This window comes from Thalassophryne amazonica, chromosome 5 (genome assembly GCF_902500255.1).
Source record: "Thalassophryne amazonica chromosome 5, fThaAma1.1, whole genome shotgun sequence".
In the NCBI taxonomy this organism is placed as follows: Eukaryota; Metazoa; Chordata; class Actinopteri; order Batrachoidiformes; family Batrachoididae; genus Thalassophryne; species Thalassophryne amazonica.
In genome coordinates, this window is record NC_047107.1 from 107,708,062 (window position 1) to 107,735,641 (window position 27,580).

The window sequence follows — 27,580 nt, forward strand, 5'->3', positions numbered from 1 at the left end:
TGGATGAGCTGGGCATGTTACAACATGTCCTGTGAGGCTTCAACGCGGTGGCGCTTTTGCTGCGCCATCAGCTTCGTGCCGAAGCCATCGGCATGAATTTCGCTGCAACTCTTTTCATGTCCAAATCTTCTGTCACAGTGGAATGTGCCGAAAAAGTGCTGATGTCCACCTCTTCCACAATTTCTCGGATAGTCACACGACGGTCCCACATTACCACAGCGTTCACTTTGGAAATGATCCGGTCATTTCAGCGTGTTGATAGCCGCCCATAGCGCGGCGCACTCTCCACCGTTGTGCGGCCGTCTTTAAACCGGTTGTACCGCTCCTTAATCTGTGTGATGCCCATAGCATAGTCACCGAAAGCCGTCTGAATAATGTGAATGGTTTCCACCTGGCTGTCATCCAGTTTCTGACAAAATTAGATGCAGTCGTGCTGCTCCAGTCATTCCGCCATTTCCTTGCAAAGAAAAAACGAAGAGAGACTCCACCCATCCTCACACAAAGGCTGCTTACAAGCAAATGACGCAACCGACAGGCGTGAAAAAAAATCACGCATGCGCACGAAGGTTCAAGGTTGGCTCATGCAAGCACACGTGATTCAAATCCATCAAGTTTTTGAAAAAAATAAAAAGGTCCGATACTTTTCTAACAGACCTCGTAGTATGATAAAGTTCTTTTGGTTTCTCCCCTTTTCACTTTAGGGTTGCCACAGCAGATCCAAAATGGATCTGCATATTGATTTGGCACAAGTTTGTAGTTTGCAGACAGGTTTTCCTTGTGATGGAGCTCTCCATTCATTCATCCAGCATACTTCATGAGTAATAAATAACTCCTCACCACAAGGATGTCACCGCTGATCTCCAGTCCCCAGCGTCTGAGCTCCTGTTCACTCTCAGGGTTGCTGCTGATGTTTGACAGAAGCTGTTTAATGGAGTGGGTGTGCTGTGCACCACTCACATTGATGTGCATAGTCAGGTCCTGCAAAGAACAGTTCAACAATTATCAATTCTGTACTAAGGGTAATGGAAATTTGTCTTTTAATTACTATATTTTAGAAAAATATAAAACCCGAGAAGGCTTTAAGGTAAACCACACAGACACTAATGGTTACAACATATTTTAACACTAGACAATTATATAAAAATCTGTCTACACCCATTTTTTAGAGGTTGTCTCACAGAGAGGTGATGACAAAGCCAGTATCTTGTAATAACTAAAAAGCTAAAGTCCAATTTTCTTCATCTCCCCTTGAAGAACTCAGACTAATTAAAAACAGATCAGTCATAACATGGTGGTGACCTGTCTAATATTGTGTAAGCCCCCCCTTTTCCACCAAAACACCATTAACCCTTTAAGGTATAGCTGTCAAACTGATTCTAGAAAGGGCCAAGAGGGTTTCATTGATGAACTAATGTCATCTACTCAAAGTGATGTTAATCAATGAAATCACCTGGTGGAACTGGGGTTACAAAGAAACCCTGCACTGTCTTGACCCTTTCTGGAATCAGTTTGACACGTATGATTTAAGGCATACACTCCACTAAACGTGTAAAAGTATGCTGTGGTATCGGCACCAAGACGTTAACAGAAAATCTTTTAAATCCTGTAAGCTACGAGGTGGGGCAGCCATGATTCAGACTTGTTTGTCCAGCACATCCCACATGACCTTGTTGCCTGGTCAGTGATTTTTGTTTTTTGGACTACGTAATTTTGGTAGGTACTGACCAATAAGCCATTTTGATACCGTGAATCATCATATTTTACTTGATTGGCTGGAGAATCATTTTGGGATTACTGGAAGTACCCTTGCGCGGTTGACGTCATACCTGTCCAGACATTCTTACTGTGTTTTGTACAATAACACCACCTCTAACCTTAGTGACATGAAGTTTGGAGTTCCACAGGGATCTGCCTGAAGGCCCCTGCTTTTCTCCCTTATGTGGCACACCTTGACCATATACAGCGGTGTTTTGGGATTACCTTTCACTGCTATGATGATGATACTCAATTGTACATGCCGATAACTGCTGGTAATCTCATTCACATAAAATCCTTAGAAGATTGCCTTGCATCAGTGAGAAGCTGGATGTCTAGTAACTTCCTACTTTTAAACTCTGATAAGACTGAAATGATGGTTCTTGGTCCAGCAAGGCATCGGCATCAATTTGTCCAGCTAGCGCTTAGCTTAGGTTCGGGTGTTATATATCATACAAAGTGAGGAACATTGGGGTAATTTTTGATCCTACGTTGTTTTTTGACCTCCACATTAGAGACATTACGAGGACTGCTTTCTTCCATCTGCGAAATATAGCGAAGATTCATCCCATCCTGTCTATGGCTGATGATGAGACTCTGATACATGCATTTATCTCTTCTAGACTGGACTATTACAACCCCTGGCAAAAATTATGGAATCACCGGCCTCGGAGGATGTTCATTCAGTTGTTTAATTTTGTAGAAAAAAGCAGATCACAGACATGACACAAAACTAGGGAATGGCATCCTCCACACCAACACCTGCCCTATATGCAAACTGCAGACAATCCTGGGCGTGTTGCAGCTGGGGTTTGAGGAAGTCGAGGAAGAGCTGCTCCAGTGTCTTCATCAAGTGTGAAGTGAGTGCCACCGGTCGGCAGTCATTCAACTCACTGGGCCGGTTCTTCTTAGGAACTGGAATGATGCATGAAGTCACCCACCATAGCTGCAAGGTTAAGGCTGAAGATACGTTGCAGCGGTTCTCCCAGTTCAGTGATGCAGGTCTTCAGTAGCTGGGGACATACCTTGTCTGGGCCTGCTGCTTTCATGGGATGAAGCTTCCTCAGCTGTACTCCAACCAGGTCCACAGTGATGTACAGTAGTGTTCAGAATAATAGTAGTGCTATGTGACTAAAAAGATTAATCCAGGTTTTGAGTATATTTCTTATTGTTACATGGGAAACAAGGTACCAGTAGATTCACACAAATCCAACAAGACCAAGCATTCATGATATGCACACTCTTAAGGCTATGAAATTGGGCTATTAGTAAAAAAAAAAAAAAAAAAAAAAAAAAAGAGTAGAAAAGGGGGTGGTCACAATAATAGTAGCATCTGCTGTTGACGCTACAAACTCAAAACTATTATGTTCAAACTGCTTTTTCAGCAATCCTGTGAATCACTAAACTAGTATTTAGTTGTACAACACCTGGCAATAATTATGGAATCACCGGCCTCGGAGGATGTTCATTCAGCTGTTTAATTTTGTAGAAAAAAAGCAGATCACAGACATGACACAAAACTAAAGTCATTTCAAATGGCAACTTTCTGGCTTTAAGAAACACTATAAGAAATCAGAAAAAATAATTGTGGCAGTCAGTAACGGTTACTTTTTTAGACCAAGCAGAGGGGAAAAAAAAATATGGACTCACTCAATTCTGAGGAATAAATTATGGAATCAACCTGTAAATTTTCCTCCCCAAAACTAACACCTGCATCAAATCAGATCTGCTCGTTAGTCTGCATCTAAAAAGGAGTGATCACACCTTGGAGAGCTGTTGCACCAATTGGACTGACATGAATCATGGCTCCAACACGAGAGATGTCAATTGAAACAAAGGAGAGGATTATAAAACTCTTAAAAGAGGGTAAATCATCACACAATGTTGCAAAAGATGTTGGTTGTTCACAGTCAGCTGTGTCTAAACTCTGGACCAAATACAAACAACATAGGAAGGTTGTTAAAGGCAAACATACTGGTAGACCAAGGAAGACATCAAAGCGTCAAGACAGAAAACTTAAAGCAATATGTCTCAAAAATTGAAAATGCACAACAAAACAAATGAGGAATGAATGGGAGGAAACTGGAGTCAACGTCTGTGACCGAACTGTAAGAAACCGCCTAAAGGAAATGGGATTTACATACAGAAAAGCTCAACAAAAGCCATCATTAACACCTAAACAGAAAAAACCAAGGTTACAATGGGCTAAGGAAAAGCAATCATGGACTGTGGATGATTGGATGAAAGTCATATTCAGTGATGAATCTCGAATCTGCATTGGGCAAGGTGATGATGCTGGAACTTTTGTTTGGTGCCGTTCCAATGAGATTTCCACTGAGACTTTTCTTATCCCATCAATTGGAAGGATGTTTGGGGATGATGAAATAATTTTTCAAGATGATAATGCATCTTGCCATAGAGCAAAAACTGTGAAAACATTCCTTGCAAAAGACACATAGGGTCAATGTCATGGCCTGCAAATAGTCCGGATCTTAATCCAATTGAAAATCTTTGGTGGAAGTTGAAGAAAATGGTCCATGACAAGGCTCCAACCTGCAAAGCTGATCTGGCAACAGCAATCAGAGGAAGTTGGAGCCAGATTGATGAAGAGTACTGTTTGTCACTCATTAAGTCCATGCCTCAGAGACTGCAAGCTGTTATAAAAGCCAGAGGTGGTGCAACAAAATACTAGTGATGTAAATGGTAAATGGACTGCATTTATATAGCGCTTTTCTATCTGCATCAGACGCTCAAAGCGCTTTACAATTATGCCTCACATTCACCCCGATGTCAGGGTGTTGCCATACAAGGCGCTCACTACACACCGGGAGCAATAGGGGATTAAAGGCCTTGCCCAAGGGCCCTTAGTGATTTTCCAGTCAGGCGGGGATTTGAACCCATGATCTTCTGGACTCAAGCCCAACACCTTAACCACTAGACCATCACCTCCCCCAATGATGTTTTGGAGTGTTCTTTTGTTTTTCATGATTCCATAATTTTTTCCTCAGAATTGAGTGATTCCATATTTTTTTCCCCTCTGCTTGGTCTAAAAAAGTAACCGTTACTGACTGCCACAATTTTTTTTCCTGATTTCTTACAGTGTTTCTTAAAGCCAGAAAGTTGCCATTTGAAATGACTTTAGTTTTGTGTCATGTCTGTGATCTGCTTTTTTCTACAAAAATAAACAACTGAATGAATATCCTCAGAGGCCGGTGATTCCATAATTTTTGCCAGGGGTTGTACAATGCTCCATTTTATGGTTTACCGCAGTCCAGTATTAGGGGTCTTTAACTGGTTCAAAATGCTGCTGCCACACTCTTGACATGAAGCAGAATGTTTGATCATATTACACCCATTTTGGCATCCCTTCACTGGCTTCCTGTCTCTGCGAGATTGGATTTTAAGATTCTGTTACTGTTCTGTTACCTATAAAATTGTTCATGGACTGGCACCTCCCTACCTGGCTGACCTGGTTAAGCCCTACGTACTGGCTCGGGCCCTGCATTCGCAGGGTGTAGGACTTCTCTGTGTTCCTAGGGTGAATAAGAAGTCTGTGGGTCACAGAGCTTTCTCTTATGTCCCTGCTCTGTGGAACGATCTTCCTGTGCACATAAGGCAGTTGGAGTCTGTGGAGACTTTTAAATCAAGACTTAAGACCCATTTGTTTTCCCTGTTTTACCTTTGGTATATTATTTTATTATGTGTTTTTTTTTTTTTTTACTCTTTTATGGTTTTGCTCTTTTATTATGTTTTAATCTGATTACTGATTTTCACAGATCTGGCAACTTGCTTCTGACGGATTGTTTGTTGCTGTGACGCCACTCTGAACTTCACACGGTTGTATACGCTTCTTTTATTTCTGTTTAGCACTCTTCTGGTTATTAATTGTATCTACTCTGAACGTTATTTAACAACAGTCCTGTTGTGAATCGCTAGCAGTTAGCACTGGCTAGCTAGGTCAACCCCTCCCCTCTTCGTCGTTACTTTTTATAGCTGTTATTTTTTTACCCGTTTAATACTTCTGTTCATTTTTCAGTCGAACTGCTGTGAATTTTAAGTAATTATTTTACTCCTATGTAAAGTCTTAGGAGTGGCTAGCATTTTCGCTAGCGGTTAGCTTGCGTTAGCTATTTCGGACCCCCGTCATCATTTTTTCATTTCATTTTTTTTACACTCCTGTTAGTTAATAAACTGTTTAGTGTATTTTATAGCTGCTGCTTTTTTTAAACCTGTTTAATACTTCTGTTAGTTTTTCAGTGTAACTGCTGTGAATTTTAATAAATTTATTTGCGTCTGTGTGAGCCTTAGGAGTGGTTAGCTTATTCAAGGATTCAAGAGAATTTTATTGCCATATGCACAAAGGAACATGTTCCCTGCACAATGAAATGTGTTTACTGCATTTAACCCATCCTAATTGCCAGTTATGAGCAGAAGTCACCTTTAGGCGCCCGGGGACCAGCTCCAGATGTATATCCTGCCTTAGGTCAACAGCAGGGCTGAGCAAACCATGACCGGCCTCATGACGACAGACGAACACACAACACACATAAGCCGGCCCGGTACATGAACACATACAAAGCACACACAAAGTAAAATCCATTATGATCCATTATTGGTTAGCTCGTGTTTGCTTGGCTACATTCTTGAATTTCTTAGTGCACAAAGTACACTACTAATTGTACTTTACACCCTCCGTAAATCCTGCATGATGTTGGAAGATAGGGTGGCTCTCTTAGAGAGCCGTGTCAGTAAGTTAGAGCAGCTTCTTAGCTCAGTGGAGTTAGATGTTACGGACACTCCAGATGAGGTTAGTGCTGGGCCGGCTAGCGAGCCCATTAGCATCAGCTTCGAAACGCCGGCTGTGGAGGACGGCTTTCGGACTGCGGCTAGGCGGAGGAAGCCCCGTAGGGCTTGGTGCCCGGTTATGGCACCCCGATCACACTTGCCCGTGCGAACTGTGAATCGGTTCTCCCCCCTGAATTTGCCAGATGTGAATTCTCTGAGCCCACAAGTGACTTCCACTCCTGTCTCCAGGCAGAAACACCGGACTTTAGTGATAGGGGATTCTATCACCCGCAAAGTCAGGTTACACATGCCGGCTGACGTTAAATGTATTCTTGAGGCCAGAGCTCCCAACATTGCATCTCATCTTAGGGTGCTGACGCTGCAGAAGGGAAGACAGACGAAGGAACATGACATGAGATATAGTCACATAGTTATTCATGTTGTCACCAATGATATGAGGATGAAGCACTCAGAGGTCACAAAAATGGACAGAGAGAACCCGTGACCTCCACCCTACTGGGGAAGGCACCGCCATCTTGTCTGTGAACATAGATAGAGCTCTACAGGGAGGGTAACATTAGGAATCTACAGCAGGCCACGGAGCAGGTGATTAGAGACCCTGCAAGGCTTATGACAAATGTGGGTGTGGAATCCATTAGCTTAGCGGGGAATTTAGTGCAGAAAATCCACTATGGCAGGGGTGTCCAAACTACGGCCCGCGGTTCAGTTTTTATTGGCCCGCAGCAAATTCTGAAAATATAATTAAATATGGCCCGCACAAGAAGCTTGAGGTCAACTTTGTTGCACTTCTCAGTTTCAACACTAGATGGAGCCAGCGGCTGGCTCCATCTAGCCACCCACAGAAACGAAATTAAGCGAAGAAAACTTTTACAGCACCAAAGAAGAAGAAATGGCAGCACAGAAGAAACGCAAAATATTAAGTGAATGTAGAAGATTTCAAACACGGTGGGAAAACGAGTATTTTTTCAAAGAAATCAACGGACAGTGTGTCTGTTTGATTTGTAACGAAGATGTTGCTGTGATGAAAGAGTATAATGTCCCTCGGCACTATGAGACCAAACATCAGAGCTACACATCGTACACCGGTGCCGAACGAACACAGAAAGTCAAGCAAATGGCAGCTAGCCTGCAAGCTCAACAGCAGTTTTTTTTTCGTGCTAACAAAATACTGGAAAACGCCACAACAGCAAGTTATGAAGTCGCTAAACTTATTGCCCAGCACGGCAAACCGTTTTCAGACGGTGATTTCATAAAGCAGTGCCTCAAAGTCACAGAAATAATGTGCCCAGAAAAAGTGCCGGATTTCAACAATGTGAGCTTATCCAGAAATACAGTGGTGCGGAGAATCGAGGACTTGTCCGCTAACTTGAAACTTCAGCTGAGAGATAAAGCTTGTGCTTTTGATTTTTACTCGATAGCATGCGATGAGAGCACAGATGCCACAGACACCGCGCAACTGTTAATTTTTTTGCGGGGAGTAGATGATCATTTTTGCTGTATGGAGGAGCTGCTTGATATGATGAGCCTAAAAGGCACAACGACAGGAAAAGATATTTTTGAAGCTGTGTCAGAGGCAGTTGAAAAGATGGGGCTTAAATGGGACAAGCTCTGTGGAGTAACAACTGATGGAGCTCCGGCCATGGCGGGTGAGCGCAAAGGAATGGCATCGTTAGTGTGCGCCAAGGTAAAAGAGAGCGGAGGTGAGGCTGTTAGGATGCACTGTATAATCCACCAAGAAGCACTGTGTGCCAAGACTGTCCAGCTGGGTGATGTGATGAACACTGTTGTAAAAACTGTCAACATAATTCGAGCTAGAGGAATGTACCACAGAGAATTTCAGGCTTTCCTATCTGATGTGGATGCTGAATACGGGGATGTACTCTACCACTCTGATGTGCGCTGGCTCAGCCGCGGCTCTGTGCTGCACCGGTTGTATTCGCTGAGATCAGAAATCGACCAGTTTTTAAAAGAGAAGGGCCAACCTCTTCATGAACTAAGTGACCCTCTGTGGCTGGCAGACCTGGCATTTTTAGTTGATCTTACACATCATCTGAATTCACTGAACAAGAACATACAAGGCAGAGAACAGCTGGTGCCACACCTGTATGCGCACATGAAAGCCTTCTGCGTAAAGCTCCGCCTGTTTGCGACACAACTACGAGGCTTTAATGCTGCACACTTCCCTGCGCTGTCTGAAATCAAGTCTGCTTTTCCAAAGGCCGACCTTTCTGCTAAAAAGGAGAAATGTGTGTCTGTGATTGCATCTCTCATGACAGAATTCAACCAGCGTTTCCAAGATTTTTCTGTCATTGAAAAACAAATCAAGCTGTTCTCGACCCCTTCCTGGTGGAAGCAGAAGAAGTGGAAGAGAGTCTGCAGTTAGAACTGATTGAAATGCAATGTGATGATTCTCTGAAGAGTCAACATCAGCTTCTCTCCCTCCCTGAATTCTATCAGTTTGGATAATGCCAAGTTTCCTCTGATGAGACGCCACGCAAAAAGAATGATGAGCCTGTTCGGCTCAACATACATATGTGAACAAACATTTTCTCTGTTAAATCAGAACAAAAGCAGACTGAGAACCAGAATGACTGATAGCCATCTCTGTGAAGTCCTTCGTGTCTCAACCACCAAACGTTCTCCTGACATGTCAGCCATCCTTCAATCCAAAGGACAGCATCACTGCTCCCACTGAGTGCAATGTTCTTCACGTTATAGGTGAGTTAGAAATACACACAGTATTCATGTGTCAATATGTCACCTAGTGTGTGGCCCGGCCCTTTGTTCATTTTTCTGTATTTGGCCCTCACTAAAAAAGTTTGGACACCCCTGCACTATGGTGATAGTGCAGTTTATTTGCCAGGGAGGGAATTTCAACAAGTTGAGACTGTGGCCTGCTTCTGTAGTTTTGTCCATAAAAATCATAGAGGGATATGCTTTCCAAACTTAATACCCATTACTATATTGGATGATTTTGAAATTGAGGATGGCCCTGTGGTTGTTCCAGCAATAGCAAAGATTTCGTGTCTACTACCTACAACGGGTGTGGAATGCCTTAAAGCTAAACCTACTTCTAGGCATCTTATACATGCTACTCTGAAACCACCCCTAAACCCAAACAGTTCAACTGTCAACCCCATTGAGGTCCTTAGACTGGGTCTCATTAACATAGATCACTGTCCTCAAAATCATTGTTGATCAATGATCTAATTATTGATCATCACTTAGATATGATTGGGCTATGTGAAACCTGGCTTAAAACTACAGCTGTCCTCCGCTTAAATGAGGCCTGCCCACCAGCTTATACATTTAGTCACGTCCCTCGTGATGCAACGCAAGGCGGGGGTGTTGCTCTTATTTATAAATCTTGGTTTAGCATATTAGCTGTTGGGGTTTACAAATATCACACGTTTAAGCATCTGATTCTCCGCTCTGCTCAGGATATTACACATTGCCAAGGTCAGAAGAATAAAAATCAGACGTATTACTTTGTTACTGTGTATAGGCCTCCTGGCCCATATTTTGACTTCTTAGATGAATTTGGTGCGTTCATCTCTAACTTGTCAACTAGTGTAGATAACATTCTGATCATTGGTGACTTTAACATTCATATAAATAAGCCTTCATTAGGATTTCGGCAATGCAATCGGGGTTCGACGCACATTAGAGGAAAAACCCTGGAACTGGTTTTCGCATGTGGCATTGCTGTCACGAATATTGACATCATGCCTCTTACATCAGTGGTGTCTGATCACTCACTTATTAAGTTTACAGTTTCGCTGCCGTGTTTAGTGGAACAACAAACTTATATATCATTACGGCGATGTATCAACTCCTCAACTAAGACTGAACTCGAAGCTAGACTGCCTGATGTCTTAGCTTCACATTTGACAAATATCCAGTCAGTAGACAGACTTGTGGATAGTTTAAACTCAGTGCTCAAAACTACACTCGACATAATTGCACCACCTGTGTTAAAACCGCACTCCCCCAAATCACAGTCACCTTGGTTCAATGATTATCTGCGTGACCTCAAGCATAAAGCAAGAGGTCTCGAACGAAAATGGCGTATTTCACCTTGCATGGTGTGATGCTATCTTAGACTATAAGCATGCATTACTGGCTACAAAGCAGACTTACTACTCTGATTTGATCAACAAAAACAAGCATAACTCAAAGTTCTTGTTCGACACGGTGGCAACACTTATGCATGGACAACCACCTGTAGTTCGCTCTCCTTTTACAGCACAAGATTTCCTGGATTACTTTGGGAAGAAAATAGAAGACATCAGGGTAAACATATCCCGGCATGCCTTAACCCAGCCACTACACCCTGCTATTGAGGTGGGCGCCACTACTGAGGTATGACCTACATTTACAGAATTTGATAGTATCTCACTAGGTATGCTGACAAAACTTGTAATGTCAACAAAAAGCACAACCTGTTTATTTGATCCTATACCAACAAAACTGTTTAAGGACCTGTAGCCCACTCTTGGGCCGGCTGTGCTGGAAATTATTAATCTTTCTTTAACTTCTGAATCTGTTCCTAAATGTTTCAAATCTGCAATGATTAAACCATTACTTAAGAAACCTAATCTTGACCCTAGTGTATTTACAAACTATCAGCCGATATCAAATCTATCATTTTTCTCTAAAATTTTGGAAAAAGTGGTGTCACGGCAGCTCGTAGACTATCTTACTGAGAATAATCTCTGCACCACTGCAGTCTGCTTTTAGAAAATATCATTCCACACAGATGGCTCTCACTAAAGTGGTGAATGCTCTTCTGCTTACAATGGATTCGGACACCACTACGGTTCTGTTGCTGTTAGATGTCAGTGCTGCATTTGATACAGTGGATCATCATATTCTAGTTGATAGGCTGGAAAATCATTTTGGGATTACTGGGAGTGCCCTTGCATGGCTGACGTCAAACCTGACCAGTCGTTCTCACTGTGTTTTGTACAGTAACACTACCTCTAACCTTAGTGACATGAAATTTGGGGTTCCACAGGGGTCTGTCTTAGGCCCCCTGCTTTTCTCCCTTTATATAGCACCCCTTGGGCACATATTGCGGCGTTTTGGGATTACCTTTCACTGCTATGCAGATGATACTCAGTTATACATGCCGATAACTGCTGGTAATCTCGTTCACATAAAATCCTTAGAAGATTGCCTTGCAGCAGTGAGAAGTTGGATGTGTAGAAACTTCCTACTTTTAAACTCTGATAAGACTGAAATTATGGTTCATGGTCCAGTGAGACATCGGCATCAATTTGACAAGTTAACGCTCAGCCTAGGCTCGTGTGTCATACATCACACTGACAAAGTGAGGAACCTTGGGGTCATTTTTGATCCTTCGTTGTCCTTTGGCCTCCACATTAGAAATATTACTAGGACTGCTTTCTTCCACCTGCAAAATATAGCGAAGATTCGTCCCATCCTGTCTATGGCTGATGCTGAGACCCTGATCCATGCATTTATCTCTTCTCGATTAGACTACTGCAATGTTCTATTTTCTGGTTTACCGCAGTCTAGCATTAGGGGTCTCCAATTGGTTCAAAATGCTGCAGCCAGACTTTTGACACGAAGCAGAAAGTTCGACCACATTACACCCATTTTGGCATCTCTTCACTGGCTTCCTGTCCCAGTGAGATCAGATTTTAAGGTTCTGCTACTAACCTATAAAATTATTCATGGACTGGCACCTCCCTACCTAGCTGACCTAATTAAACCTTACGTACCGGCCCGGGCTTTACGTTCTCAGGGTGCAGGACTACTTTGTGTCCCTAAGGTGAATAAGAAGTCTGCGGGTCACAGAGCTTTCTCTTATCGTGCTTCTGTTCTGTGGAATGATCTCCCTGCATCAATAAAACAGATTCTGTGGATATTTTCATGTCCAGACTTAAGACGCACTTATTTTCCCTTTCATATGGCTAGCATACTGGTACAGTTTTGTTTTACGCTTTTTACTCTTTTAATTCATTTATTAGTAATTGGAGCGGGCTGCGGCCTCAACTTTACCTAAATTCTGGGTCTTTTAGTGAAGTTTAGGGCTAGTGACCGGTGATCACCTTAGTATTTCTCTGTTTTTCTTGTTGTTTAATGCTGGCAAATTATACTGTATTTTTTGTCTTTCTGATGCCTGATTCTGTTTTTTCTCTCTGTTTAAGGTGCAGCTCCATCCAGAGATGGGAGTTGTGTTAGTGTTGGCGATCCTCCTGTCCTGTGCGCCAATAGCATTTCTTGTATATTCGTCCGTGAATTGTTCTGTAATTTATGTTTGTAGCATGGCCCAAGCAGAGGGTCACCCCTTTGAGTCTGGTCTGCTTGAGGTTTCTTCCTCAGAGGGAGTTTTTCCTTACCACTGTTGCTCTGGGGTTGGTAAGGTTAGACCTTACCTGTGTGAAGCACTCTGAGGCAACTCTGTTGTGATTTGGCGCTATATAAATGAAAATTAATTGAAATTGAAAATTAATCTTTTAACTCATTTTGTTCTGTTTTTCTGAGCTGTGTTGTGTGAAGTGCCTTGAGGTGACCTTGTCATGAGTTGGCGGTATATAAATTAATAAATTTGAATTTTCAGCATCTCAGTCTGCGCAGCGCATGCTGGCTGGGTCAAAGTTCACAATGACCCAAAACACACCATTAGTGCTAACAGCAGCACTGGTTTAAGTTCATGTTTTTGAAAACATTATCAAATCAAAATCAAATCAATTTTATTTATATAGCGCCAAATCACAACAAACACTTGCCCCAAGGCGCCTTATACTGTAAGGCAACGCCATACAATAATTACGGAAAAACCCCAACGGTCAAAACGACCCCCTGTGATCAAGCACTTGGCAACAGTGGGAAGGAAAAACTCCCTTTTAACAGGAAGAAACCTCCAGCAGAACCAGGCTCAGGGAGGGGCAGTCTTCTGCTGGGACTGGTTGGAGCTGAGGGAGAGAACCAGGAAAAAGACATGCTGTGGAGGGGAGCAGAGATCAATCACTAATGATTAAATGCAGAGTGGTGCATACAGAGCAAAAAGAGAAAGAAACACTCAGTGCATCATGGGAACCCCCCAGCAGTCTAAGTCTATAGCAGCATAACTAAGGGATGGTTCAGGGTCACCTGATCCAGCCCTAACTATAAGCTTTAGCAAAAAGGAAAGTTTTAAGCCTAATCTAAAAAGTAGAGAGGGTGTCTGTCTCCCTGATCTGAATTGGGAGCTGGTTCCACAGGAGAGGAGCCTGAAAGCTGAAGGCTCTGCCTCCCATTCTACTCTTACGAACTACAAGTAAGCCTGCAGTCTGAGAGCGAAGCGCTCTATTGGGGTGATATGGTACTATGAGGTCCCTAAGATAAGATGGGACCCGATTATTCAAAACCTTATAAGTAAGAAGAAGAATTTTAAATTCTATTCTAGAATTAACAGGAAGCCAATGAAGAGAGGCCAATATGGGTGAGATATGCTCTCTCCTTCTAGTCCCCGTTAGTACTCTAGCTGCAGCATTTTGAATTAACTGAAGGCTTTTCAGGGAACTTTTAGGACAACCTGATAATAATGAATTACAATAGTCCAGCCTATAGGAAATAAATGCATGAATTAGTTTTTCAGCATCACTCTGAGACAAGACCTTTCTAATTTTAGAGATATTGTGCAAATGCAAAAAAGCAGTCCTACATATTTGTTTAATATGCGCATTGAATGACATATCCTGATCAAAAATGACTCCAAGATTTCTCAAAGTATTACTAGAGGTCAGGGTAATGCCATCCAGAGTAAGGATCTGGTTAGACACCATGTTTCTAAGATTTGTGGGGCCAAGTACAATAACTTCAGTTTTATCTGAGTTTAAAAGCAGGAAATTAGAGGTCATCCATGTCTTTATGTCTGTAAGACAATCCTGCAGTTTAGCTAATTGGTGTGTCCTCTGGCTTCATGGATAGATTAAGCTGGGTATCATCTGCGTAACAATGAAAATTTAAGCAATGCCGTCTAATAATACTGCCTAAGGGAAACATGTATAAAGTGAATAAAATTGGTCCTAGCACAGAACCTTATGGAACTCCATAATTAACTTTAGTCTGTGAAGAAGATTCCCCATTTACATGAACAAATTGTAATCTATTAGATAAATATGATTCAAACCACCGCAGCGCAGTGCCTTTAATACCTATGGCATGCTCTAATCTCTGGAAGGTTGGAGATTGGCCTATAATTAGCTAAGATAGCTGGGTCAAGTGATGGCTTTTTAAGTAATGGTTTAATTACTGCCACCTTAAAAGCCTGTGGTACATAGCCAACTAATAAAAATAGATTGATCATATTTAAGATCGAAGCATTAATTAATGGTAGGGCTTCCTTGAGCAGCCTGGTAGGAATGGGGTCTAATAGACATGTTGATGGTTTGGAGGAAGTAACTAATGAAAATAACTCAGAACAATCGGAGAGAAAGAGTCTAATCAAATACCGGCATCACTGAAAGCAGCCAAAGATAACGATACGTCTTTGGGATGGTTATGAGTAATTTTTTCTCTAATAGTTAAAATTTTATTATCGAAAACATGTTTTCTTAAACATTATCCAATATTTTACTTGGTTTATTTAGATATGTAAAGTAAAAATAATAACTTACTAATTATGCCACTCACCACGTTCTCCAGGATCTTGCAATTATGTTGGAAAATTGTGTAGAGCGTTATGTCGGATAACAAATGAGATGTGCTGTGCCTTGTTTTCACTCATGTACTTGCCACATTTTTCCACTTTTGCAGCTCTCATGTACCATCCATGGAAAAATATAGACCTAGTATGCTGCTTTAATAACACTGCATAACGATGCTAATGTAACTTCAAAGGCAAGACATAAATGGATTACACACTTAGGTAATGCAGCTGCTATGCTTTGTTTACTAAAAGTGGGTAAGTGTGATCTTTCACTGGACACATTCACACCGCATGTGTGTCGATAATACCAATTTGGCTTATACAAAGTGGGAACATCCCAAAGAGGTGAAGTTTTGGAGATGCTCTTGCACGCTGGTCTCACCATTATAATTTGGTCCTTGTTAAAGTCACTCAAATCTTTATGTGTCTCCATTTTCCCCCAGTTCCAACACATTAAACTTTGAGGACAAATTATTCACTTGCTGTCTAATACACCCATCCAGTGACAGGTGTCTCTGGCCCTGTTTACATACACATAAAAATCCAGTTGCTAGATAACGATTTGATTAACAATCAGATTGTTATCTGATTAACTGGCCATGTAAATGGCAAAATATGATTAACGACCGTTATTTGAATATGAGAAATCGGATTAACACACCTGTATTTCTCCCCAACACTCCGATTACTTCAGTGCATGTATACCATTAATCTGGTTTATTTTTCTTTTACATTTGCACATGTGTAAAAGCAAATGACACACATTTATTTCCAGATGTAAAGTGGGATGCACTGCTGTCTCGTCAGGCCTCGTAACATCCTTCATCAAATTACAAAGTTCTGAGAGCCCGTTGTGTGTTCAAAATGATTTACCAGGAAACACAAACATGTTTCTGTGTTCTAAAAAGCTAATTTCTTGGTGATCTATGCAGTTTAATAGACAAATATATGAATAGTTTCCTAAAAGCATGATGTCATATTTCGTGTGCATCAACTCAGCGAACCTCCCCACTGAGAAAGACAGAGGGGGAGAGGGAGAGACAGACAGACTGAGGCAGAGCGAGAAAAAAGAGAGAAAGTGAGAGAGAGAGAGAGAGAGAGTGCTGTCTTTTCTCTGTAAAGTCTCTTTTTTCCCAAGAACTGTCCTTTCTCCTATTCTCCACTTCGAAAGAAATCCATCTTATAAACTGAAATCACGTAAACCAGGTTTTTCTGATTATCAGATTGCTTAAGTGAATGGAAACACGAGAGATGAGATTATTACAGTTATCTGATTACTAACAGTTATCTGATTATTACAGTCATGTAAACGTGCACACTGTAATGTCATATTGTTATTCACTTCACCTGTCAGTGGTCACAATGTGACGGATCCTTGCATTCCTTCCCGCACATCTTAATATAATAACTAATAATAATACTAATACTACTACTACTAATAATAATAATATTATTATAGCGTTTATTGTCATTGTATACATACATACAACAAAATTTGTCCTCTGCATTTAACTCATCCTAATTACAGACAATCTAACCACTAGGAACAGTGAGTAGCGACAGTCTACCCAGGGATGAACCACAGATACAGAGACGGTGCCGTGGTCAGGGGCAGAGAAAGTAGCAGATTCTAAGTAAGCATATTTTTGATTGTGGGAGGATACTGGAGTGCCCGGAGGAAGCCCACGCAGATATAAGGAGAACACAAACTCCACAAAGAAAGGGCGAGAAGTGATCCCATGACCTTCTTGCTCATGAGGCACCAGTACTAACCACTAACCACCGTGCCACCCCACTGATGTCTTATATTTGTCTTTTGTATGATGTACCTAAATATTTTTCAAAACACATAAAAGTGTCCACATACTTTTTTATGAAATGGTACACAACTAAACAAGTATGTTAGTGAAATTTTAATGATCATAACCACCAGAAAGCAGACAATATCAGAATTATTTTGCAGTTCAAATCATTTTTCTACCTTTGATAGAAGAAAGTTATGAAGAAAACCTTGGATGGCTATATCTCAAAAACATAAAAAATTAAAGCAAACTTTAGCAATAACTTCTCTGTCAAAATGAAAATGGTGAAACAATGCAACATTTATTAGTCTGAAACATTGCACTAGGTCACACTGTTCTGCTTGGAAGCATCTGGGCTTTGATCAGTCAATCTTTGATCACTCACAGTGGGTACTGAGAGTTTCCATGAAATTTTGCTCACATCGGCACCAATTACCCCATTCTGGAGTTATGTGCATGCGTAGACAAGTAAACCCACCCTTTCAGTGTACAGACTTGGGTACTCTTAACATCCAAAAAAGTCAAACTAAATCTACTCAAAAGCGTGTCTAGAAGTCATCTTTTAGGAATCGGCTCTTCAACAAACCCAGGCACAGGGACAACATGCAAACTCCACAGAAAGAGTGGAAAGTGATCCCACAACATTCTTGCTTTGAGGGACCGGTGCTAACCACTAAGCCACTACAGTGTCTTCATATGTTGGTGCTACCTTTTTGTGAAGTTTCATTGAACTCAAACAAGGATTTCAATTTAGGAGGAGGTACATTTGCAACACTCATAGAAAGATGGACAGACAGTGTGATTCCTATTTATCTTCCCAAACCTTTGTTTGCAGGGGGTACAAATGATATTAAGCAGGGTTGAGAATATTAATCACAAGTCAAGCATGTAGGGACTGGAAAAGACCAGCAGGGAAGATTCATATATCAAGAAACATTAATACCAGTTCTTGAAAACACAGACTTGCACATTGATGTCACTCACCATTAGGTGAGACATCAACACTTACAGTGAGGAAAATAAGTATTTGAACACCCTGCAGTTTTGCAAGTTCTCCCACTTAGAAATCATGGAGGGGTCTGAAATTGTCATCTTAGGTGCATGTCTACTGTGAGAGACACAATCAAAAAAAAAAAAAAATCCGGAAATCACAATGTATGATTTTTTTTTTTAACAATTTAGTTTTATGTTACTGCTGCAAATAAGTATTTAAACACCTGTGAAAATCAATGTTAATATTTGGTACAGCAGCCTTTGTTTGCAATTACAGAGGTCAAATGTTTCCTGTAGTTTTTCACCAGGTTTGCACACACTGCAGCAGGGATTTTGGTCCACTCCTCCATACAGACCTTCTCTAGATCTTTCAGGCTTGGAGTTTCAGCTCCCTCCAAAGATTTTCTATTGAGTTCAGGTCTGGAGACTGCAGGACCCACTCCAGGACCTTGAAATACTTCTTATGGAGCCCCTCCTTAGTTGCCCTGGCTGTGTGTTTGTGGTCATTGTCATGCTGGAAGACCCAGCCATGACCCAACTTCAATGCTCTTACTGAGGGAAGGAGGTTGTTTGCCAAAATCTCCCAGTACATGAACCCATCCATCCTCCCTTCAATACGGTGCAGTCGTCCTGTCCCCTTTGCAGAAGAGCACCCCCAGTGTATGATGTTTCCACCCCCAAGCTTCATGGTTGGGATGGTTTTCTTGGGGTTGTTTTCATCCTCTAAACACGGTAAGTGGAGTTGATTCCAAAAAGCTCTATTCTGGTCTCATCTGACCACATGACCTTCTCCCATGCCTCCTCTGGATCATCCAGATGGTCACTGGTGAACTTCAAACGGGCCTGGACATGTGCTGGCTTGAGCAGGGGGACCTTGCTGCCCTGCAGGATTTTAAACCATGACAGCATGATGTGTTACTAATGCAATCTTTGTGACTGTGGTCCCAGCTCTCTTCAGGTCATTGACCAGGTCTTCCTGTGTGGTTCTGAGCTTTCCCAGAATCATCCTTACCCCACAAAGTGAGATCTTGCATGGAATCCCAGACCGAGGGAGATTGACAGTCATCTTGTGTTTCTTCCACTTTCTAATAAATAATCAGAACAGTTGTTGTCATCTACCAAGCTGCTTGCCTGTTGTCCTGTAGTCCATCCCAGCCTTGTGCAGGTCTACAGTTTTGTCCCTGGTGTCCTTAGACAGCTCTTTGGTCTTGGCTATGGTGGACACGTTGGAGTGTGATTGATTGAGTGTGTGAACAGGTGTCTTTTATACAGGTAACAAGTTCAAACAGGTGCAATTAATACAGGTAAATAGTGCTGAATAAGAGGGCTTCTTAAAGAAAAATGAACAGGTCTGTGTGAGCCAGAATTCTTGCTGGTTGGTAGGGGATCAAATACTTATTTGCAGCAGTAACATACAAATAAATTATTTAAAAAAAAAAAATCATACATTGTGATTCCGTTTTATTTTTTTTAGATTATGTCTCTCGCAGTGGACATGTACCTAAGATGAAAATTTCAGACCCCTCCAAGATTTCTAAGTGGGAGAACTTGAACAACCACAGGGTGTTCAAATACTTATTTTCCTCACTGTATTTTTGGACTGCTATCGTCAGCATTTGTGTGTTACCAACTTAATGTAATATTTACATCATGATGTACCTGTTGTCACTCACTGCACTTGTGCAAGGGCAAAGCAAGCAATGTGCTCGTCTTTACAGTGAGGGAGAAATATTGACATGCATGAGTGGGCTAAACATTAAAGAGCTAACAGAGAATGACGAAGGTAAAATAGCATGTAGCTGTGGGTTAAGTGAATCCCACAAATGTTTTTATCTCCAGCTGACGATACAATGAAAACAGTCCACGCTGCAAAATATGTAACCGAGGTCTTGTACATCCAGGCCTGATGCTATGACCTCTCACAAAATGGGAACTTTACCTTCATAGCTTTGAAGTCTTTCTTCATTTTCTCAGGGATGCCAGTCATGAAGGAAAGCTCTGGTACCAAGAGTATCTCTCCAGTGATGATTTGCTGCAACACATCATAAAAAGCAGTTTATCTGGACAGTTGTAACTCAAAAGGTTGTGCAATTTCTTCAAAAATAACATCTTTATACTCCCAATGGCTCTATATGTTAGGAACATCAATACCTTGGTCCCTAAAACAAACAAAACAACCCCCCCTCCACAAATAACCAAGCAACAAGCTTGATATGACAACTCAACTGCACCTGTTGTAAAGAGTTAAGACTGCACAAATAACACCTGTTATTTTGTGTATGTATACGGTCAGGGTATAAAAAGCCCAATCAATCACCGTTGTAACCACAAGGGGGCATTCTAATTCAATAACTGAGGATAGTCCAACCCAGTAATACACTTTAGTGTGTTGCATTTTGCTATAGTCACAGGCAATTTAACTACAAACATTAAAATGCCAAATTAAAATATGAATATCTGTGACATAAAATGGCTTTCAAATATCAATTGTCAAATATAAAATGGGCATGTCTCCAATCAACTGAATGGGAATGTGTGTCCACACGTTTAACTGGTAGTGCAGATGTTTATGACTTCCTGTTTTGTTTCTTTTTCTTTATGGATACCAGTTCCACATCTTTGTTGCTGGCACGTCTAAAGCCTGAAGTTGTCTCCTATAAGATTCAAAATAACTTTGGTGTTATCTGTTTCCACAACTATCACAAGCTCATAGAAACCAAGTATCTCATTTTTGGGACTACAAGTCACAGATTTTTTTTAAAAAGTTATTTGGGGGGTTACATTTTGAAGCAATATATATAGGGAGAAAATACTATATGAATAATATATGATTCACACTTTAAAGCAGAACGTGGCAGTAACAAACCATCTGCAATAAAACAAGAAGATTTGAATGATCGAGACATTGTCTCTCAGAGGATGCCTAAATTTATACAATCATGCTCTCAAACTGAAAAACCACACTCGAATAACAAGAGTCATCAGGAGATGACATATCCCCCTGGTCCCCACAAATCAGTAATACAAAGTGTCGGGGCTAACCCAAGTACACCCTTATGCTAAATATGAATGAAATTGGTCAACTGGTTCTTGAGATACCGCACTAACAAGGATGCCAATGACAATATCTTGAATATCTCACTGTGACCTTGAAAGTGACCCTAAAGTCAATGTAATCGACTGGTGTGGGGATCACCCAAGTACATATTATGCTAAATATGAATGAAATTGGTCAACTGGTTCTTGAGATATTGTGCAAACAAGCAAAGACAGACAGATAGACATGCTGATCGCTATATTTTATCCCCCCGTATTTCATACCAGGGGGATAAAAAGGGAGAGTACAACTTTGATATGGGCGATAAGGTGGCGCACTGGTTAGCCCTATTGCCTCACAACAAGAAGGTTGTGGGGTGGCTTCCTGCTTCGTCCTTTCTGTGTGGAGTTTAGCACGTCCTCCCAGTGTTTGCGTGGGTTCCCTTTGGGTGCTTCGTTCCACTTCCAAAGACATGTAGGCAAGGTGAATTGGTGACTTTAAAAATTGACCACGTGTAAGTGAGGGTGGCTGGATTTGCCTGTCTATATGTGGCCCTACAATAAACTGGCATCCTCTCTAGGGTGTACACCGCCTCTCGCTTTATGACTGCTGGCATAGGCTCCACCCCTCGTGACCCTTAAATGGAGTAAGTGGATAGAGAAAATGAGTAACTTTGATACAATTGTTTAGACTGTGTGAGACAACAAGAACAGCAATGGCAGGTCAGCAAGCAAAAGCTAATGTGTTTGGGCAACAAATAATGTTCTGCATAGTCAACCATTTACTTACACTGCATGTCCGTTCGGTAGAAACAAAAACTGATTCAGTCTAGGGCTGAAACGATTAATCGAGTAATTCGAATAATTCGATTACAAAAAATGTTCGAGGCGAATTCTGTGCCTCAAAGCTTCGTTTAACGTTGTAGTACTATGCCAGGCCTGTGTGTGGCGTTGTAATGTCCCCAGAAAAACAAACAGAAGTAGTAGTAGAGCAAGCGCTAATCAAATTAGCACAAAAGCTACAGCTTTCCAACGTGACAAACAGAGTGAAATAAAGCCTTTTAGGAAAAAGACAGTCCACGCTGATCATCTGAAATAGCTTACTGTGTATTTAAAGCAAAGCAGTGTGTTTTTTTTTGTTGTTTTTTTTTTAACACAGTTTCGTATGCTGGCCGGTCTATGCGCGGTGGCCGGCTGCTGCCTCTCTCTGCCCGGTGTGAGTGGCTCAGCACGGCCCTCACACAGCTCCGTCCCAGCCACAGTTTCTGGAAGAAGTCCACACTTTCTTCTGTGTGACTCGCAATGAGTGTTTCGCTTTTTAATTTTTGCTTTTTTGGGCAACACACAATGCTTCACAAACACGGGAACTCAAATAAAATAATAATAATACATAAACCAGTGACTGCGAGGCTGCATGTTCAGCCTCCAGCTGAAAATGAAATGCATTGGCTGAATTGCAGAGTGTTAAAAAGAAATTCATGCAGGGACCCAGTCCACCACCTTAATAAATAAATGAATAAAAATGGTTAAATTTTACAAGTTGGGGAAAATAAAAAACAGAAAGCCACATCCCATCGCCATTTCAGCAAAATGTCAAGACTCTGGCTGAGCTCCTGACACCAGGAACGATCCAAAACTTGTAAAGATGTGAAAAGTTAAATAATTACCCAGAAAAACAGAAAGGGATACACTAAATTTGACAGTCTCCATGATGACGCAGTGACATTGTGCCATTACTTAGGGAGAGCCCTGGATTGTTAATGTTTTAAAACGCAAAAGTACTTTTTATCCGATTACTCGATTAATCACCAGAATAATCGAGAGAATACGCGATTACTAAAATAATCGATAGCTGCAGCCCTAATTCAGTCACATTTTGTGACTGTGTGCTTTGTACAATAACATTAATTAGCTCATTACAGTTTGCTTGCTAACATCATGTGCAATATAAATGTGCCGATGAAATTCATTTTGCTTGTCGCATGAATCTGTAGCACCACACTTCAAAAACAAAGGCAGCTATAGATCAATGCGACTTAGTTTTTATTTTCTTAAGTAAATTACTGCACCCACACTGTAAAATGGAACCAGACCAAAGTTGCTGTCAGCCATCAGACTGTACAACACCATCTTAAATGCAGGACAGTCACAATGACATCGGGGTGAATGTGAGGCAAAATTGTAAAGCGTTTTGAGCATCTGATGCAGATGGAAAAGCGCTATATAAATGCAGTCCATTTACAATGCTGTTCTTGCCACATAGCATAATTTTGCTATAAAATACCACAGTTATCTGCACTGCTATTTATTTCTCCCACACTTTATTATTTAATATTTTTCAGCTTCATTCAATAATATTTTTAAATTTACTATACCTGTTACATTTCTGGTGCAATTACTTTCCAAGCGTAATTAACCCTTCCTATTACAATTCTGTATCCTGTGCTTTTCTTTCACTTCATTTATCCATAATGTTTTATTTGGCCTTTTTCACATATACTTTACATAGCTTTTTCATGGTTTTATTTTATTTAATTTGATTATGCTGATGCTATCATTACACTAACTTGTGAATTTCCCTGCTGGCTAAAAAGTCACATCTTTCTCCTGATGACACAATTTTGAAAAGATGTCACTAATACGGTACTCTGCTACGATTTATAGTACAGAAAATATGGTAACTGGAATCATGACCAGATGAAGAGCAACAGAGGAGGTGGCATGCATCCATCCACATTTTCACATCTATCAGTTCAAGGTCAAGTTATCCTGATGGACGACTCAAAGTCTGCTGCAGCTGGGATGGATATGAAGCTCCACAGTGATGATTTGGATGATATCCATTCTCACTTTATATCAAAGCTGATTTTTTTGTTGAAGGAAATCTGATTGTGCAATTGACATCAATGAGATATTGGTGCCACCACAACCCAGACAAGCAGCAGAAAATAAATGAATCACTGAATGAGGTATTGCTGGCAGTTTTCCTCCTCCTCTTGTTATGGCAACAGATTGGTGCTTGAGCATGACAATGCCCACTCACACACAGCCAGTGTGACCTAAAATTCCTTTGGACAATATGGTGGGGTTGTTGTTGCCCATGAGATTAGATTATCTAAAATTAACTCTTCAAAACATCTCTGGGATGAACTTGGACATGTATGACAGAAACCAAATCCATTATCACAATCCCTAATGCTTAACTCAAACCCGGCATCAACACTGGGTTATTCACTTTGTTCAGGAAGTCAGGGTGGGCGGCTCCATTTTGGCAAACAACCTCCGGTTTACCACTGCGTCTGATGATTAGCTACGTAGGAACACAGTACGCTACAAGTGTCCAAACATGAACAGCATTAATTGTTCAGTTCTTGGGTGCCACAACATCTGGAAGAAGAGGAAACTATCGCTTTCAGAATGATGTTTTAAACTTGGAAAGAAGAGATCTGAGTGCTGTGGACCAGTATTTAACTTGTTCCCTCCTCCATTGAAAGACAAGGATATCCGGTGCTCGCTATATCAAATCAATTCAAATCAATTTTATTTATATAGCACCAAATCACAACAAACAGTTGCCCCAAGGTGGTTTATATTGTAAGGCAAAGCCATACAATAATTACGGAAAAACCCCAACGGTCAAAACGACCCCCTGTGAGCAAGCACTTGGCGACAGTGGGAAGGAAAAACTCCCTTTTAACAGGAAGAAACCTCCAGCAGAACCAGGCTCAGGGAGGGGCAGTCTTCTGCTGGGACTGGTTGGGGCTGAGGGAGAGAACCAGGAAAAAGACATGCTGTGGAGGGGAGCAGAGATCAATCACTAATGATTAAATGCAGAGTGGTGCATACAGAGCAAAAAGAGAAAGAAACACTCAGTGCATCATGGGAACCCCCCAGCAGTCTAAGTCTATAGCAGCATAACTAAGGGATGGTTCAGGGTCACCTGATCCAGCCCTAACTATAAGCTTTAGCAAAAAGGAAAGTTTTAAGCCTAATCTTAAAAGTAGAGAGGGTGTCTGTCTCCCTGATCCGAATTGGGAGCTGGTTCCAGAGGAGAGGAGCATGAAAGCTGAAGGCTCTGCCTCCCATTATACTCTTACAAACCCTAGGAACTACAAGTAAGCCTGCAGTCTGAGAGCGAAGCGCTCTATTGGGCTGATATGGTACTATGAGGTCCCTAAGATAAGATGGGACCTGATTATTCAAAACCTTATAAGTAAGAAGAAGAATTTTAAATTCTATTCTAGAATTAACAGGAAGCCAATGAAGAGAGGCCAATATGGGTGAGATATGCTCTCTCCTTCTAGTCCCCGTTAGTACTCTAGCTGCAGCATTTTGAATTAACTGAAGGCTTTTCAGGGAACTTTTAGGACAACCTGATAATAATGAATTACAAAAGTCCAGCATAGAGGAAATAAATGCATGAATTAGTTTTTCAGCATCACTCTGAGACAAGACCTTTCTAATTTTAGAGATATTGTGCAAATGCAAAAAAGCAGTCCTACATATTTGTTTAATATGCGCATTGAATGACATATCCTGATCAAAAATGACTCCAAGATTTCTCACAGTATTACTAGAGGTCAGGGTAATGCCATCCAGAGTAAGGATCTGGTTAGACACCATGTTTCTAAGATTTGTGGGGCCAAGTACAATAACTTTGGTTTTATCTGAGTTTAAAAGCAGGAAATTAGAGGTCATCCATGTCTTTAATTCTGTAAGGCAATCCTGCAGTTTAGCTAATTGGTGTGTGTCCTCTGGCTTCATGGATAGATAAAGCTGGGTATCATCTGCGTAACAATGAAAATTTAAGCAATGCTGTCTAATAATACTGCCTAAGGGAAGCATGTATAAAGTGAATAAAATTGGTCCTAGCACAGAACCTTGTGGAACTCCATAATTAACCTTAGTCTGTGAAGAAGATTCCCCATTTATATGAACAAATTGTAATCTATTAGATAAATATGATTCAAACCACCGCAGCGCAGTGCCTTTAATACCTATGGCATGCTATAATCTCTGTAATAAAATTTTATGGTCAACAGTATCAAAAGCAGCACTGAGGTCTAACAGAACAAGCACAGAGATGAGTCCACTGTCCGAGGCCATAAGAAGATCATTTGTAACCTTCACTAATGCTGTTTCTGTACTATGATGAATTCTAAACCCTGACTGAAACTCTTCAAATAGACCATTCCTCTGCAGATGATCAGTTAGCAGTTTTACAACTACCCTTTCAAGAATTTTTGAGAAAAGGAAGGTTGGAGATTGGCCTATAATTAGCTAAGATAGCTGGGTCAAGTGATGGCTTTCTAAGTAATGGTTTAATTACTGCCACCTTAAAAGCCTGTGGTACATAGCCAACTAATAAAGACAGACTGATCATATTTAAGATCGACGCATTAATTAATGGTAGGGCTTCCTTGAGCAGTCTGGTAGGAATGGGGTCTAATAGACATGTTGATGGTTTGGAGGAAGTAACTAACGAAAATAACTCAGACAGAACAATCGGAGAGAAAGACTCTTACCCAATATCGGCATCACTGAAAGCAGCCAAAGAGAACGATATGTCTTTGGGATGTTTGAGTAATTTCTTTCTCTAATAGTTAAAATTTTATTAGCAAAGAAAGTCATGAAGTCATTACTAGTTAAAGTTAAAGGAATACTCGGCTCAATAGAGCCCTGACTCTTTGTCAGCCTGGCTACAGTGCTGAAAAGAAACCTGGGGTTGTTCTTATTTTCTTCAATTAGTGATGAGTAGTTAAGATGTCCTAGCTTTACGGAGGGCTTTTTTATAGAGCAACAGACTCTTTTTCAAGGCTAAGTGAAGATCTTCTAAATTAGTGAGACGCATTTCCTCTCCAACTTACGGGTTATCTGCTTTAAGCTGCGAGTTTGTGAGTTATACCACAAAGTCAGGCACTTCTGATTTAAGGCTCTCTTTTTCAGAGGAGCTACAGCATCCAAAGTTGTCCTCAATGAGGATATAAAACTATTGACGAGATACTCTATCTCACTCACAGAGTTTAGGTAGCTACTCTGCCCTGTGTTGGTATATGGCATTGGAGAACATAAAGAAGGAATCATATCCTTAAACCTAGTTACAGCGCTTTCTGAAAGACTTCTACTGTAATGAAACTTACTCCCCACTGCTGGGTAGTCCATCAGAGTAAAGGTCCGAAAATTCACAGAGAACCTCACAGTAACGACCACGTGGACGATAGATAATAACAAATAAAACTGGTTTTGGGACTTCCAATTTGGATGGACAAGACTAAGAGACAAGCTTTCAAATGAATTAAAGCTCTGTCTGGGTTTTTGATTAATTAATAAGCTGGAGTGGAAGATTGCTGCTAATCCTCCGCCTCGGCCCGTGCTACGAGCATTCTGGCAGTTAGTGTGACTCGGGGGTGTTGACTCATTTAAACTAACATATTCATCCTGCTGTAACCAGGTTTCTGTAAGGCAGAATAAATCAATATGTTGATCAATTATTATATTATTTACTAACAGGGACTCAGAAGAGAGA

At 41.0% G+C, this 27,580-nt stretch overlaps 1 protein-coding gene across 1 annotated transcript in view; it reads right to left on the reverse strand.

Moving 5' to 3' along the window:
• piwil2 (piwi-like RNA-mediated gene silencing 2) overlaps positions 1–27,580 on the reverse strand; it is a 140,159-nt gene that overhangs the window by 39,487 nt on the left and 73,092 nt on the right. The window contains exons 14-15 of the mRNA XM_034171074.1: positions 19,958–20,050; positions 838–978 (exon numbers count right to left, since the gene is read on the reverse strand). Of these exons, the coding sequence (XP_034026965.1) occupies positions 838–978; positions 19,958–20,050 (234 nt within the window). The remainder of the gene's footprint in view (positions 1–837; positions 979–19,957; positions 20,051–27,580) is intronic.